The 16,769-nt window shown below is 42.8% G+C and overlaps 1 protein-coding gene across 5 annotated transcripts in view; it reads right to left on the minus strand.

Annotated features, from left to right (window-relative positions):
* Positions 1-3,677: 3,677 nt before the first annotated feature.
* The window catches only part of RALB (RAS like proto-oncogene B), a 69,373-nt gene continuing 56,281 nt past the window's right edge, over positions 3,678-16,769 (minus strand). For all 5 annotated transcript variants that reach the window (XM_070581096.1, XM_070581094.1, XM_070581093.1 and 2 more), the window contains 3 exons: positions 11,835-12,043; positions 8,285-8,462; positions 3,678-5,273 (listed from right to left, as the gene is read on the minus strand). In XM_070581096.1, coding sequence (XP_070437197.1) covers positions 5,154-5,273; positions 8,285-8,462; positions 11,835-12,043 — 507 coding nt within the window. In that variant the 3' untranslated portion in view covers positions 3,678-5,153. The remainder of the gene's footprint in view (positions 5,274-8,284; positions 8,463-11,834; positions 12,044-16,769) is intronic.

Below are 16,769 nucleotides of genomic sequence, written 5' to 3' on the forward strand. Positions count from 1 at the left end.
CTCAGGTGTCGTGACCCCACTCCTGTGGGCAGCACTGCATCTGTCACCGGGGCTCCTCTCTCTAAAGAAATGGAGTGCCCGGGGAGAACCAAGGAGGCCAGCCTGGCAGGTGCCCCCAGAGCACACCTCTGGTTTAGGCGTTAGGGCACTCCAGCGCCATGGCTGGTTTTCCACATTCACTCTACAGTCAAACCTGATGCTGTACAAGCCCCACTCACAGACAGGGAGCTCCTGGACCATCTCTCTATTTCCTCCTAAGTATACGGCTGGACAGCCAGGGATCACGAGAGGTTTGGGGGAAAGTGCAGCTTAAATAAGAATACAGAACAGAATAAAGAGGAAAACTGAACGAAAATTAAATAAAGGTCACTGTGGGACTAGAACGTTAAAAAGATCTAATATCTTTTGAAAGTCAAGATATTGAGTCCATGAGGCCAAGAAGAGTTGCCATGAAAAAGGAACAACTGGAGACAAAGGAAGCTTTTGTTCACACACACACATAAATAATAAGCTAGAAAATACAACTGATTCCACTAGCGTAAGCTTCACGAGGGCAAAGAATTTCGTCTGTTTTGGTCACTGCTGTATCTTCAGACCCTACACTAGAGCTTGGCAAACCACAGGGGACGAAAAGGGTGGGGCCAGGAGGACGACTGTGAGAGAAAATAAAGACGGAAAAGATGAGGCAGGTATGAAGCTGCAGGGCCAAAAGCTGGTAACAGGAGTTCTGCGAAGAAAGAACAGAAAACAGAAGAGAAGAATTAATCAAAGAAATTTCGGAAATCTGTTTCTAGAGCTGAAGAGATGTGTCTTCACTACAGACTCTACTGAGAGCCAGGCAGGATGACTATGAGAGACCCACATTCAGATCCATCGCCCCGTCACTTGAGACACCACAGAGAAAGAGAAGGTCCTCCCGACTCCAGAGCGAGGGGGAAAGCAGAGCCCCCAGCACAGAGGGCTGACAGTCAGAATAACGCCACCCTTATCAGCAACAACAGATGCCGGAAGACAAAGCCTCCCAAGCTCTGAGGAAAACCATTTTGAACCCATAATTCTATTCCAAGTCAAACTAGAACTAAACAAAGGCCAAAAGTAACAATACTTTCGTACATACTAAGAGACTCTCAAAGTCTCCCTCTAGTGCAGCCTTTCTGAAAATCTACTCTAGAAAAATGAGGGTGAAAACCAAGACAGGAAGATGCACGACTCAGGAAACCGGAATTAGCCCAAGTGTCCCAGGAAACAACACACAGGTCGCAGCAGCGCAGCAGCCCCAGGAAGCAGCCGGCAGCAGCGAGGAGAGCATCTTCGGAAGAAGGATGGACGCAGATCCCAAGCAACAGATGAAAGAGAGAGTGGCATCAGGGACAAGAGAGCACACAATTATTCTCTCCACCAGAAAAAACCAACCAAACCTCAGGAAAACTGGGAAGACGCGGGGGATAGATACCGCACGGGGACGAGTCCGAAGCCGAAGCGAGGGGAAGCGAGTGTGCTTCAGGCGACCGGCGGAAGAGCCTGCAGCCCGGACACCTCGTGCTCCTGTGTGTGGGGACGCCAGGACTGTGGAGAGAGAGACAGGGCCCACCGCACGGTGCAATGGGCCATGTTTACCTAAGTCACAAGAATCCAATCCCTGCAGACTGGTAGTCAACTTTTAGAACTAACCTATAGATAAGCAGGAAAGCTGGAATTATGGTCACAGATGGCACAGTCATGCCATCCACCTTGATAATGTAAAAGTAAAAGGTGTAACAGGAGGGAGAGTTGGCAGAAGGGGGTCAAGATGAAGGGCAGGAGTGTTAATATGCTCGCCTTTCAGAGTGGGGAGCTGAGAGACGCTATCAAGAGTCGATCGAATAATAAGCAGAAGTTTACATGCATAGTTTTAAAAGGTGCAACAGTCACCAAGAGAGGACTAAAACAGTGATATTACTGTCGAAAATGGGGATGGGGTGAGGGGAACAAGTGAGGCAAATCCTCATCTACTACAGCAAGGCATCACTGGGATTGTTAGAAGTTGAAAATCAAGAAATAAGGGCGTAAGAATAGTATTTAGAAATACAAATGATCTGAGAGTAGTTGGATCTGAGAGAATGGTTAACCAGGACTTTTGAGGAACAGACCTGGGCTGGGGAAGAGCAAGACTAAAGAGCTTCCATTACAAGCAATTCTAGACCATAAGAATTGTAAAGCACATGCAGTTACCCTTTCGATTAAATAATCGTAATGAATTTTAAAAATAAAAATATCAAAGTCAAGATTACTACTATAACATTAACTGGATACATTAGTATTTCCCCACTATTAATACTTATCTACCATTAAGCTTCTGTGGTATTTTATCATAATGCAGCTTCTAGACCAACACAGGTGAATTTTTTATTTCAGTAGTCACTTAATTTATATATCTTATTTCACCTAATCTAAGACATTCAGTTTTTCCCACATTTTTATGTCATTGAAATCAGGATGGATTCACTTATTTGGCAGGGTTTTTTTTCCTAGTAGTACATAAACTATGGTGTCCTACAATCAATGGTATCTCAGATTTGATGAAATAGGATGCTTGTAGGAAATTATACATCTAGGTATTTTCTCCCCATGTCACTTTATGAAATCACAGATTGTCACATCTTTTTCTCTTACTCTACCCCTCTCTCCTTATACTCCAGCCATATGCTGGTCTTTGGGGTCTTTTCCTGAACACCTTCGGGCCTCTGGACTAGCTGTCCTCTAGCCTAGAAAGCTCCCGGCGGCCACCTACTGGCTCCCCACGTGGCTGGCTCCCTCAGGTCACACAGTCCAGCTTCACGTCACTCCCTTGGAGAAGCTTGTTGACTACTGAACTGAAACCAGCTCTACCGCCCAGCAACATTTCCTACCACATTCCCCAGTTTTATTTTCATCACAGCACTTAACCCTGACATCGTCATGGAGTTGTCTGTTTCCTCACTCAAGCACAAGCACCAGGAGAGAGGAGCTCTGGCCCCTCATATTCAACACACACCCCAGCACCTGGAACACAGCCTGACACAGGAGGTACTCGAATGTTTCTAGAACAGGTACTTTAGAAAAAGAACCCTGGGCTGAGGGACACAATATCTAATCACTTAGCAAGTTAAATATGTTTCAAATTTATAAATAACATTGCTTTGTTATTTTTCTATGGAAAAGAACCTTATATGTATAAATTGGTTTGTTAGGAAGGTCCATTTCTGATTGCTATCCAGCTAACATAATTTTAGAAATATACTAATAGCATATACCAAGATAATTTCCATAGCATGAAACAAGTCACACCACCTTTAATTTATTTGTGCATATTCCAAATGCACTTGTTCTCGACTGGAACTGATATCAAACAGGTGGCAAACCAAAGTGAAAAGAAAAAGGTTGTTCCAAAAATTTCAGGAGCATGGTTACCTTCAACTTTTTCATTTTTAAGAAGAAAGAGAAGTCATCTCTCCCAAAGGATAGACGAAGTTAAAATTACCATTTGTACTTATAACTTTATTGCCACAGCCCAGTTCAAAGGATTAACTGAAATAAAGTTTGTCTGCTATTGCAGAACATCTAACAAGAAATGAATAATTTACTGTCAATTTCTTTAATCCCTGCATTTCACATGTATGACAAAAGGATAAAATAAAAAGGCTGAAATCCTGAAAAAGTGTATTTGTCTGCTTTTTTTTATTCAAAAAAGCCCATGATTCTTTGGGAGGAGATACAAGATTGCTTTCCAGTCAGACCATAATTTCTGCAATTTCTGTAATAACCTTAAATTCGAAAGGTTCCTGCTCTCCCCACCCCAGTTCACTTTTGGCACCTATAAGTGAAATGTCACTTCTGAAAAATGGGGGGACATGTGCTGAATACTGGGTTTTTATCACAGAACTCCTTTCCTGATGAAAAATTATCTGATTGCTGAATTTAGAATATTGATACAAGAAATAGTAACAATATCTCATCAATAAAAGTCTTTGACCAATTAACTATATGGCTGTCTCAGGAAAAAATTATATTCTAAACAGCAACCAATTCTCGGAGGTAAAGGGGCAACGGCTTATCGCATCCTTCCCCACTCCTAACCCTAAATTTAGAATTACGGGGCAATCCTACGAGAGGTAGCAGATGTCTGGCGCAGGCTCTGGCTTCAGGACTTTGGAACACAACTGTTACTCATCACATTCTTCAGAAGAACCCATGTCACACTGAAACAAACAGAGAAGAGGCCCTCTCAAGCTCCAGGTGCGGAGAGGGGCTGACGGGACCCTGATTTCTAGTGGAGAAGGAGGGCCTACCCACCTGAGGGACAGCTAGCAGAGGATTTAGCCAAAGAGTTTTTCTTTAAAAATTTGATTAGAAAAGCTTGTCACTTATATAGTATACTACTCGAGTCTTCACTTAATCTACTAAAAAGACACTCCTACACAAAAATCAGGATGCTACAGGAGAAAAATAGCCAACAAAGACTAAAATTGGCCAATACTTAAATATGAAGAATACAACTTTCATCTTTCATATGTGAGGAGGGATTGATGAGCTGGTTATTGACCTATCCGGCCCAATTCAAATTTATTTTATTAGCTGTGCTTCAGATCCACAGGGTGTTGCCAAGAAACTTATCAAAAAAAAAAATCTCTGAATTTCTCAGTGTCATTGGAGCTTAATGGGTTTTTCTGAGTTCCACTGTTAAACTGGATAAAGGCTGGGAGGGCCTAACCCCACCCCCTTCTCCCAAAACCTAATAAAATAAGTCATTTTGTATTTCAAAACAAAAGATGGTAATGTTAGAAAACCAGGGGAAAAAATAGCATGTTATGACAGTCCTTTTCCTTTTTAATGAGCACTTGACCATTTCCCACCTACAGCACTGGAAGCGTGAGTGAATTTCTGGCAGGGACGGAGGGAGGCGGGAGGGAGGAGGAAACGCTGAAGCCTCCCCACGGGGCAGCTGGGCCACTGCAAGGACAAGGGCTTCTTTCTTCTGCCAGCCGCTGATTCACAAACACTGTCCCCATTTAAAGAAGAACGCGTGAAGGAAGCTAGGGAGAGCAGGGGACACACCAAGGAGTTGTCTGTGGTCTCCTTGGAAGGAGCCCGCCCTATGTCCTTAGTGGAGACGACCTCATCCATCGCCTTGGCATTCACAGTAAGCAGCATCTCTCTTTAAAACTTTTCTTGTTCTTGCTGCTTTTCTTGCCATTCTTGTCCTTGTTTTCTGACATCTTCTTTGCTCTGATTTCTCTCATTAGGTCAAAGAACACCTGGGGTGGGAAGGAAGGAGTGAAAAACACAGGGAGGAAAAAGCCATTTAATGATTTGATGAAGCAATTCATCAAAGTAGGACATGTAGTTACATTTTAAAGTATAAAGCCCAACATATCTGTATTAACCACATGCCAAAATTTTTCTAAACCAAGTGCCATCAAAAACAAAAGGTGTAGAGCAAATAAAAATAATCAACATTAAAAACATATTATCAGGGCCAGCCCTGTGGCCAAATGGTTGAGTTTGTGTGCTCTGCTGTGGCAGCCCAGGATTTGCTGGTTTGGATCCTGGGCATGGACCTACACACTGCTCATCAAGCCATGCTGTGGCAGCGTCCCACATAGAAGAACTAGGATGACCTACAACTAGATATACAGCTACATCCTGGGCTTTAGGGAGAAGAAAAAAAACCAAAGCAGAAGATTGGCAACAGATGTTAGCTCTGGACCAATCTTCTTCACCAAAAAACAAACAAACAAACAAATATTCTAATTATGCAAAGTAAACATCTCTGCTCACATCACACTGTTGTCAGGTCAAGCTGAGGACAGAAGCATCACACAGTTACTGCCATTCAACAGCTTATTTCAGAATGATAAAATCTCTCGCTATGATAAGTATGATGAAGGCTAAAACATCACAGAACAGATCTCTAAGTGTGTGAAATTTGCAAATGTTGATACTGACAATAGTAATCAGACTTTCTAGTGCTTCCAACCACCAGAAAAGGTTGAGGATGATATGAGTATCTGCTACTGGGTGCTTTATTGTGTACCACTGTACCTTATTTAACTCTCCTATAGACCTGTAAAGGTAGGAACAGCATTCTGCACGACAGCTTGCCCAGCATCACTCCACAACAGTGGACTTGGGAACGAAGTGGGGTGGGGAGAAGAGGGGCGTAAACTAAGCATAACAGAGCATAAACTAAGGCTCCTGCACTATGAAATTGGGGAAATGGAGGAGAGACGTCCTGTCACGCCACCCCTCCCCATGTACACCCCCACTCTGATTCTCAGGAACTACCACTCCTCCCTTCCTTGCGATGTTAGCTGAAAGGAACTTTATCAAGAGCTGGTAAGACTTGTCCTTTGAATGCCAGTGTGTTATTTAGATAGGGATTATCATTTGTCACAATAGTTTGGGTTTTGCCCTCTACCACCAGCAATCATGCCAAAGTACTGATTATGCCCAAGCAGACAAAATATGCCTCCTACAAGGGAGCACTTCAGATTTCTCCTAGGGATGACGGAGATGGACAGCGTGAGACTGAGTGCAAGCTTTATCTTTGGATGTTCCCACGAAACCACAAGCTCCTTTTATTTTCATAGATTCACCTTTTTCCTGACGAAAAGCAAGATCAAGCTTTCTGAATGTGGGATTCCACACGCATTTACCACCAGTTCCAGGCACAGAGAAGGAAGCCATTCAAACTGACCTCAGCACCCCACCCACAACAGCAACAGTGAACAGCTTCAAATGTAACAGGTTTTCATTTTTGTTCTAACGCAAAAGGCAGGAGGGGAAGAATGGAGTGTGTCCAACTTCAAATGATGACAAAGTTGTCCATCAGCTGATCTTACCAACAGCTGCTTTTCGTGTAAATTGTTTACAAGGAATACAATGCTGCCAGTCATAAGATTCTGCTGGCTCCTGTTTGGCCGGTCAGGCTGGTCCAGTGGAGGAAGGGGAGAGGACAAGCTGTGTGCAGCCCCCCAGCCCCACTCCAGCCCACCAAAAATACACCTCGACAGCGCCATGCCCAGAAAGCCTTCCTGATGTTTTCGCAAGAAGTATGTCTGGATTCCCTGTGTTTTCTACAGCTAGGAATAGTGTGATAGAAAGAGAGAGATTTAGAATAGCACAGGAATCAATAGAAAGGTTGAGAAAGAATATGAAGAAAAAATAGCTAACACGTCAACCCACTTCGTGTTGCAGACTACAACTAAACAGACCGATGCTGCCGCAGGCGTGGCCTTGGGGTTCTAAAACAAAGCCCTTCTATACCAACAGTCCAAACGCGACGTCCTTCCAGCATCACGTCAGGCTGGAGTAAAGCTTGGTTACAAATCTCTCCCTCTTCGGGTAAGAAGTAATGGAGAATTATTTCTCCATAAGAAAGAGAAACATAAGCAACAATTTGGGGGACTCAGATGCTGATGCTGCGTAACACAAAGCAGACATATCCGGTGCGCGGTGGCCAGAGCGAGGTGTGTCTAGATCTTACCAGAGCATGGATGATGAGGTGAGAGCTAATGAACGAGGGGAAGCCAGAGGGGAAGCCTCATCTTTAAGGGTGTCTATTTTAGCTGTGTGGCAACCACTCTGAACCTTAATATTTTTTAAAAAGGCCTAACAATAGCAATCACTTGTAGGTGCATTTCCAAATTGTCTATGGTCATCATTGTCAAGGTCATCTTTTCCTTAGCTTCAGAGATTTGAATGAGAAAGTATGCTGGGGATGGTAAGAGAGAGAAAAGAGATCCCTAGAGTTGATTCCAGAGAGGAAACATTATTTAGAGACTAAGTTATAAAGACAGAACACCTTGGCTCTGCCACTGGATACTAAGGTGAAAAGAAATAATCGAACCAATAATTCAGTGAGAGCAAAATCAAGAAACACCATGTTTCTTTGGGGAACCTCCTAAGGACCAGCCCGACCCGGCCAGGCCTGCTCCTGCAGAGCAACAGGCTGTGGAAGATGAGCGAGCACAGGGAAGTACTTACCTCCATCCTCCCAGCTCAGCATTCACAAGCCAATGGCCTCATCCTGCCGTACTTCCAAGGGCCATGCCAACATTAAGCATGCTCTGACAAAGGCTCACGACACAGAGTGAAAGGATCCTGGGTTGTTTTAATCCAGGGTCATACACTGCTTCTCAGTACAATGGCTTAGACATCTGGGAAAATCAGTCCTCCCCTCGTTTCCATGAATGGTTCCCTCAAAACCAAATAGACGAGGCCTGTCTACATTCTCTGTGGAAACTCACAGAGAGCGCGTGCCCACCTTGTCCACGTTGGCCCGTGTTTTAGCCGACGTCTCCACGTACTGTACGCCCCACTCCTCCGCTTTACTCCTAGCCTCCTCGATGGGCACCTGCCTCCGCTCCTCTAAGTCAGACTTGTTTCCCACGACGAGCAATGGAATTTTATCTTCTTCAGCCTTAACGCGGAGGATCTGTTCCCTGAGGCATAACGTCAAAAACAAAGCAGCTAAGAAAGCAGGAATAAGAACGCAATTTGGTTGACTCATCTAAAATATAAGGCTTTCCTAAGGCAGAAGAAGAAACTGCTACACTTAGGGTATGTTCCAAGGAAGCATAAACTAGACCAGCCTTTTCAAAGTCTGGTTCTCGGCTGCCCGCATCAGAATGACCTGGGGCGCTTGTTACAAACGCAAATTTCTGGGCCAGAGCAGCCCTACAGAAGTGAATGTCTGGATAGGAGCCCAGGATTCTGCATTTCAACAGGGTCCCCAATTTATGCTTAGGCACAAAAGAAAAGAACAGGAACCACCTGGAAACCTCTGAGACAAAAACAAGCTAAAAGAAGTATCTCCATACACAAAATGCTTCATCGTGGGATGACTTCTTTGTGAGAATAAAAGCTATGAAATCCAGTATTTTTCATATGGAAGGTGGCAGTCTAGCAGCAGACAATGAAATCGATTCAGTGACTCACAACCAGTAATTTTTTTTCCTCAGTGAAATAGAATATTACAGAATAATCAATAGATTATAGAAACATTAGAGGGAATCTCAAGTGGTAAAGGTAGGTATGGTTTTGTGAGACTTCTGTTTCGATTATCTCTGTCTGTGTGTATGCACCCGCCTCCCAAACACAGTTTCCATTTAGATGCAGCAGGTGTGACGCGCAACAGACTGGGCTCACTTACGTTCAGCAGTAATCGCATTTTAACGTGCGTTATTTTCCTACTACATAGTGAAAAAAAATCCAAGGCCTATGGAAAAGTACTTCAAAAACATATTCTCTGAAACAAACCATTACCTGTAGCACATTAAATTTTACCTCTACTAAAAATAATCAGCTATCTAAAATTATTACTCAAAACCAAATATTAAAAAAATTAAATATTCCACTTCCATTATTTTGGTCCAGTGGGAACATTTCTACTGCTACATTCCAATATATTCCAAAAAGAGACCCCTTCAAAAGTGAATTTTGTGGAGATCTGCATTGATTTTTACGATACAGGGTAACGTTCCATAAAAATAAAAATATTTTAAAATTTTTCCATACAGTCAATTTAAGTACCAGATGTCAAATATTTCCAGAAAAATTAATAAGAAGAAAAGAAAGTAGCTGCTTGGAAACAGCCTCTAAGTAGCTTTGCTATACCCTGCATTTCAACAGGGGTCAAAGATCTTGAAGTTATGTGATCAGTATAAGCTATGAACAAGAAAAACAGAGCTTTCTGCCTCATTACTCTTGCAGAGGCACGTAAAATTACCTCATTAACAAACATATTGACACAAAATGGAGTAGCGAGTTCCGGTCTCTTGTAACAAAACTACGTCTCTAGTTTATGGAATATTGTCCAGGAAAAGTTTCAAGGAAGATAGAGTGTATTAACGCTCGGCGTTATGTTGGGGCCTTTCCATAAATACAGAAATGCTGTTTCAAAACTGCTAATGGGCACAAAGTAAAGTGACTGAGTTTAACCACCAAGGCTCAGATCACCCACCTCCTTGCTTCTGGTCCCAGTGACATGAGAAACCTGGCCGGCTCTGGGCTTTCATCCAAACGTCCAGAGTTCAACAACGAACCGCCCTCGCTGCCCCTTTTAGGCAGTCATCTGCCCCTTTGCTTCTAAGCATCCCTGTTCTCACGTAACAACCAAAACTGTCCTCCGAAAATGAGATGAGACTCCGCTGCCATGAGACTCCCTGAGAACACATGAACATCATCTGTGGGCATGTGGTGAGCCGGGGCGAACGGACGAGGTGGCCTTGTCTCGTCTCTGCAGACGACTGTTCCCCTGCCCAACATTTCCTTTCTCAGTGAGTCATGGGCGATGGGAAATAAAAGGCTCAGGACAGAGAGGAAAAGAAGGTCGTGTGTCCATCTGTCCTCCCCTACGCGCAAGGAGGCACAGAAACAGGGTGGTGTAGATGCAAACACAGTTATGATGCACAGGCTCTAGCCACATACAGGACACTCTGTGTATGTCAGAAAAGTCTGAAAACCCACAGGACTTCTCATAAGGTGTCCTAGTCATTTAACTGATCGACACACACACGATCGAGCCAGAGAATTTCGACCTCCAACCGTCGAAGGCCTGACACTATGAAGCATAACAGCTGAGCACCACCTCGCTCCCTTCCACTCGCTCCCTTCCACTCGCTCCCTTCCACTCGCTCCCTTCCACTCGCTCCCTTCCACTCGCTCAGCCGGCCGAGTCCAGCCCTGGGCTTCCGTGGCGCACTCACTGCCGCCTCCTTCCACACCTCGGCAGGTATTTACCTTCTTCATCTTCACCTTTGGTTGATCATCTTAAATTCTGACCAGAACTTGCTAAAGAATGAAAAAGAATGACTGGTTTTTTTCCTTTTTAGTTCCCTGTTAGACCCTACATCTGGTTCTTAAAGTGAAAAAGTCATCTGGATAGATATGTTTATAAGGAGAGTAGATGAAGAAAGAAAACTGTGTAAGAGAAATGAGCCGGGCACGGGGTAAAAAGACAGACACCCTTCCCATTAGAACTCCCAGAAGGATGCCTAACGGCTTTCTTTATAACGAGATGAACTCAAGGTATCTTTAAGTATCGCATTTTAAAATGAATTATAGCAGTTATTATCTACTCGCTAAGTAATCACCTTGTGCCTACACTGTGAGAAGGCCTGGGGACATGACACTATGGGTAGCCACGTTCCTGCCCTTACAGAATTTACAGCCTAAAGCATCATTTTATTTCATTTCATCAACTGACAAGCGCATTTTCAGATAAAGAAACAGAATCTCCAAAGCTAAGTAAACTTGCCCAGGGTTACAAAACTGCTAAGTGGCAGGACAGGCATTCAGACCCAGCCTGTCTGATTCTAAAGCTGCCTTCTCTCCACTCAACTATGCCACAGTCCTTACAGGAGCAGCCAGTGGTCCCTCTGACTCACATCTTTCAATCTCCTGACGTTTCATAAACCTCAAAACAGATCAAAATTGTTACTTTTCCAGCAAAATTATAAAAAAGATAAAGACAGTTAACTCAATCACTGTCTCTCAGGATTTACACAAAAACTAAATTACAGATTCCTGAGTATATGGAATGGCTTCATTCTCTTATGAGGGACAACAGACTCTTAAGATAATCTATATCCAGAAATGACAAAACAGGGAAGCCCTAAGAGATTATAACAAATGCTGTTATAATGTGCCAAGATTCAAAAAGCCCCAGAAACTTCTTTAGACAGAATTCTTCCTAATAACAAACACAACCCTCTACTGCTATGCTCAGCCCCCAACTCCCGCCAAGCCTGAGACACAGGACAGGAAGGCAAAACGCCTGGCGGGGGCTGGAGGCCCTCTCCCTCCAGACGCACCTGAATTCGGCAGTTGCTGTGAAGGACTCGTGCTCCGTGATGGAGAACACGAGGAGGAAGCCTTCGCCACTCCGGAAGTAGTTGTCGCGAATGGCTGCGTAGTCCTCCTGTCCCGCCGTGTCCAGAATGTCTATCTGCACTTCCTCTCCATCGAGAACCACTTTCTTCCTGTAACTGTCGGCTTTGGTAGGTTCATAGTCTTCTACAAACTGAGGAAGTAAAGAACATTGTCGGCAATTAATGCACTTTCAAGGGGAATAAAATCTGCCAAAAAATAAATTTCAACATATGGGTACTTTGCCTATCATCAACTGATTATTTATTGAGTGCCTATAATTATCACACTGTGTGTAAGGCACTATAAAATAAAAACAACTCCTTATATAATACTTCTGTTCTTTACTGCTCTCGGTTCTACTACTTTTTATTGTGTTTTTAAACAACAAGAGCAGATATTCCCATTTTACAGATGAGGAGCCCAAGCACAGAGCAGAACACCTGGCAAGATTATTGTCAGTATAAAATTTAATACAAACACCAGCAGGGGTGAGAAACAGGAGCTCTTATTCATAGTCAACAGAAGTACAAAATTCATCAGAAAAGTAATTTGGGATGACATACCAAGAGGCTCAAATAACTACAACATGATAAACTCCAAATGGGTTAAAGATTAAATGTAAAAAATAAACCCCTCAAGGACTAGAAGAAAATGTGGGTGAAATTCCTTCATTACCTTGAAGTAGGGAAGGCCTTTTTAACTATGACTCAAAATCCAGAAGCCATGTAAGAAAAAATTGGAATCAATGCAAGTTCCCATCGACTGCTGATCGGATAAAGAAGATGTGATATACACATACAATAGAATACTACTCAGCCATCAAAAAAAGACAAAATCGTCCCATTCGTAACAACATGGATGCACCTGGAGGGTATTATGTTAAGCGAAATAAGCCAGACAGAGAAAAACAAACACTGCATGATTTCACTCATATGTGGAAGATAAACAAACAGACAGACAAAGAGAATAGTTGAGTGGTTACCAGGGGAATGAGGCTAGGAGGTGGGCACAGTGGGGGGAGGGGAGCACTTATATGGTGACAGGCAAGTAATAATGTACAACTGAAATTTCACAATGTTGTAAACTATTACGAACTCAATTAAAAAGAAAAATTAACTCAAAATGTATCAAAAACCTAAATGTAAGAACTAAAACTATAAACTCTTAGAAGAAAACATAGGTATAAATCTTTATGATCTTGGATTTGGCAATGCATTATCAGATATAACATCAAAAGCACAAGCAACAAAAGAAAAAATAGATCAACTAGACTTCATCAAAAGTTAAACCTTTCACGCTTCAAAGGGCACCATCAAGAAAGTGAAAAGACAAGCCACGGAATGGGAGAAAATATTTGTAAATCATATATCTAATAAGGGACATGTACCCAGAATATATAAAGAACACTTAAAACTCAACAATAAAAAGACAAATAACCCAATTAAAAAATAGGCAAAGGATCTGAACAGACATTTTTCCAAAGCAGACACACAAATGGCCAATGAGCATATGAAAAGATGCTTGACATCATTTGTCATTAGGGAAATGCAAATCAAAACCATAATCAGATACCACTTCACACCCACTAGGGTGCTCTAATCAAAGATGGACAATAACAAGTGTTATTGAGGATGTGGAGAAACTAGAACCCTCATACTTTGCTAGTGGGTTTGTAAAATCGGGGAGCTGCCATGGAAAACAGTTTTGCAAGTCCCAAAAAGTTATACATAGAGTTATCATATGACCCAGCAAATTTTATGCCTAGATATTTACCCAAGAAACTTGAAGACATATGTCTACACAAAAACTTGTACACGAATGTTGATAGCAACATTATTCATAATAGCCAAAAAGCAGAAACAATCTGAACATCTGTCAATTGATGAATGGACAAATAAAACATGGCATGTCCAGACAACGGGATATTATTCAGTCATAAAAGGGAATGAAGTACTGATTGATGCTACAACATGGATGAACCCTGACCAATTATGGTCCATAAAAGAAGCCGGACACAAAAGGTCACATATTACATAAGCCTATTTACATGAAATGTCCAGAACAGACAAATCTATGGAAATACAAAACAGATTTGTAGTTATCATGACTGGGGGAGGGGCAATGGAGAGTGACTGCTGACGGGTATGGGGTTTCTTTTTGGGTGATGAAACTGTTCTGGAATTAGATAGAGGTGATGGTTGTACAACTTTGTGAATACATTGAAAATCACTGAATTGTACACTTTACAAGGGTAAATTTTATGGCATACAAATTATATCTCAATTTTTTAAAAAAAAAAGAATGAGGTACTGATTCACACTACCACATGGATGAACTTTCAAAACATTATGCATAGAGTTATCATATGACCCAGCAGAAAGAAGCCAGATACAAAGGTCACATATTGCATCATTCCACTTACAGGAAATGTCCAGAACAGGCAAATCTATACAAACAGAAAGTGGTTATCAGGGATGAGGGGTGGGAGCGGGGGAAGCAGATTTGAGGAATGACGCTAATAGGTAGGGTTTGGGTTTCTTTCGGAGTGATGAAAATATACTAAAATTATATAATGGTGATGGTTGCACATCTGTGTGGATCTACTAAAAATCCTTGAATTATACACTTTAAAAGGGTGAATTTCATGGTATGTGACTTACATCTTAATAAAACTGTAATATAAATTTTTTAAAATTGAATTGAAAATATGGGCCCTTTGAAGAATACTCTGAAAAAGAGCTTTGTATTGCCAATTAACAGCTTCTAGTTCAAATGATTTTAAATCTAAAAATAAAAATACTAAAAGATTTTTAGTATTAGATCCTCATAAATTTGTACCAATAATAGACTTAAAATAGAGAAAATGTGAAAATTTGCTTATGCTTCACAAGTGTCCTTTTAACTCCTCAAAGAGACAAATATACGACTAAAATACCCCACCACCAAGTGCCAGTCTCTGAATACCACCAAAAAGCATCTCAATTGCACATGTCTGAGCTTTCAAGGTTAAAACCAGCAAGAGTTCGTTCCACCGTCTCCTTTGACACCAGAAGTCAGAACGTCCTGATCCGAGCATCTGTCGGTGCAGTGAACAGTGTGCTTATTATCAGAATATTAGATTACAACCCTGATGCGGACATTTTTCCACTAAAAACACGAGATCCCCAAAGTCTTGGTATCTGTTAGGATGAACCGTTCTCCCGGCCTCGCAGGGCTGGCGTGATTCAGTTTCAGATGCTCAAGACACACCAGTCCAAGATGGGCTTCCGCAGCCCCTTCTCACCGAGCCCCGCCCACGCTGACTCCAACGCGCCGCCCGTCTGAAGCCTTGCTGCCAGTCTCCCCATCACCAGCCTCACTTTCCCAGAAATGGCAAACAGTTTAAAAAGTCAAGTGTTTTACGCCAAGAACAAAAAGGTTAAAATCTCCCTCTGATTTTTCCCCAAGTCAGAACTTTGACAAAAATAGAGACTTTTGAGACCATGGCTCCTTCATAATCCAATTTTCATGACAATTCTACCATATAAGCTAACCTGTTTTAACTAAGGGTAAAGCCTTGGACCAGGGACAGTGTGAGTGGCCTGTGAGACTTGAGGCACCGGCACCCCTGGACGGGACTCATCTCCTTGTCCTTGAATCCGGCCGGACCAGCCGCCCTGTGAGGCAGGAGTTACCACACCTGGCCACACGTCAGAATCGCTGGGGGAGCTTCAGAAAATGAGATTCCCAGTTCTCAACTCCAGGAACCTTATTCAGAAGGGGTTTTTTAAAAGATTCCCCAGGAGATCCTACAATCAGCTAGGTTTGGAACCACTGCTAAGGGCTCTTCAAGCTCCAGAATGATGACTCTGGAACTATACTGTCCAATACGGCAGCCACGCTTCAAGCACTCGGTAGACACAGATATTGGACAGCATAGACAGGGAACACTGTCATCATCACAGAAGGTTCTATCAGTCAGCGTTGTTTTAGAAAAACGGTCAAACACTTCCACAAACACACATCGCTCAGCGCCACTCTCTCCTTGCTCTGGTTTTACCGTACCCTTTCTTCAGGAACTGCTGCTCTCTCGTCCTCAAATACATCAGCTCACGAGAAAAACAGACTAAGATCAAACAGAGCTTTCCCTTGCAGCTCTGAAGGAACTAAGAAGAAGAGAAAAACTCTAGATTCTTCTGCATGCATCTCTCTCCCCTCCCTCTTGTCATACACACACATAACAAACATGCACAATAAAAATGAAAACTCCCGACTGGACTCGCCGAGTCCCTCGCGGTGCCAGCGGCTGTGCTGAGCAGGACGGATCCCAGTCTGAAAGCTCTGCCTGCAGTCCAGGGCTTCTCGACAGCAGCACTGCTGACATTTTGCTCTGGATGACTCTCTGTTTTGGGGTCTCTCCTAGGCGCTCTAGGATGTTTAGCAGCACTCCTGGCCTCTACCCACTAGGGGCTGGTAGCATCTGCCCCCAAAGCTGTGACAAACAAAAATACCTCAGACATTGACAACCATTCCCTGGGGGACAAAATGCCCTTGCCCGTCTCCACTAACAAACTGCCCCTCCAGTCCTATCTCCTCCATCTCAATCCCTCTCCTCACCCTCTGTTCTTCCCCAGCCTCTGTTATACAAGAAAAATAAGGAATTGTTAGTAAGTACATGTTATTAAATAAAAACAAACAGACTTCCAAAACAGATTACAAAACTTGCCTCTCTTCTTTTATAAAAAATGTTTTGGGTAAATTAAGCAGATTCTGCTCAATTTCCCCACTCCGGCTCCTAGTGTAAGATAAAGAAAAGCAAGCATCAAAAACAAAAGCTTCTCATTATAAGACATAGGGGTATGACCCAGGAGGAGATCAAGGTTTTGGTGTGCAGCTTG

This window comes from Equus przewalskii, chromosome 17 (genome assembly GCF_037783145.1).
Source record: "Equus przewalskii isolate Varuska chromosome 17, EquPr2, whole genome shotgun sequence".
Taxonomy (NCBI): Eukaryota; Metazoa; Chordata; class Mammalia; order Perissodactyla; family Equidae; genus Equus; species Equus przewalskii.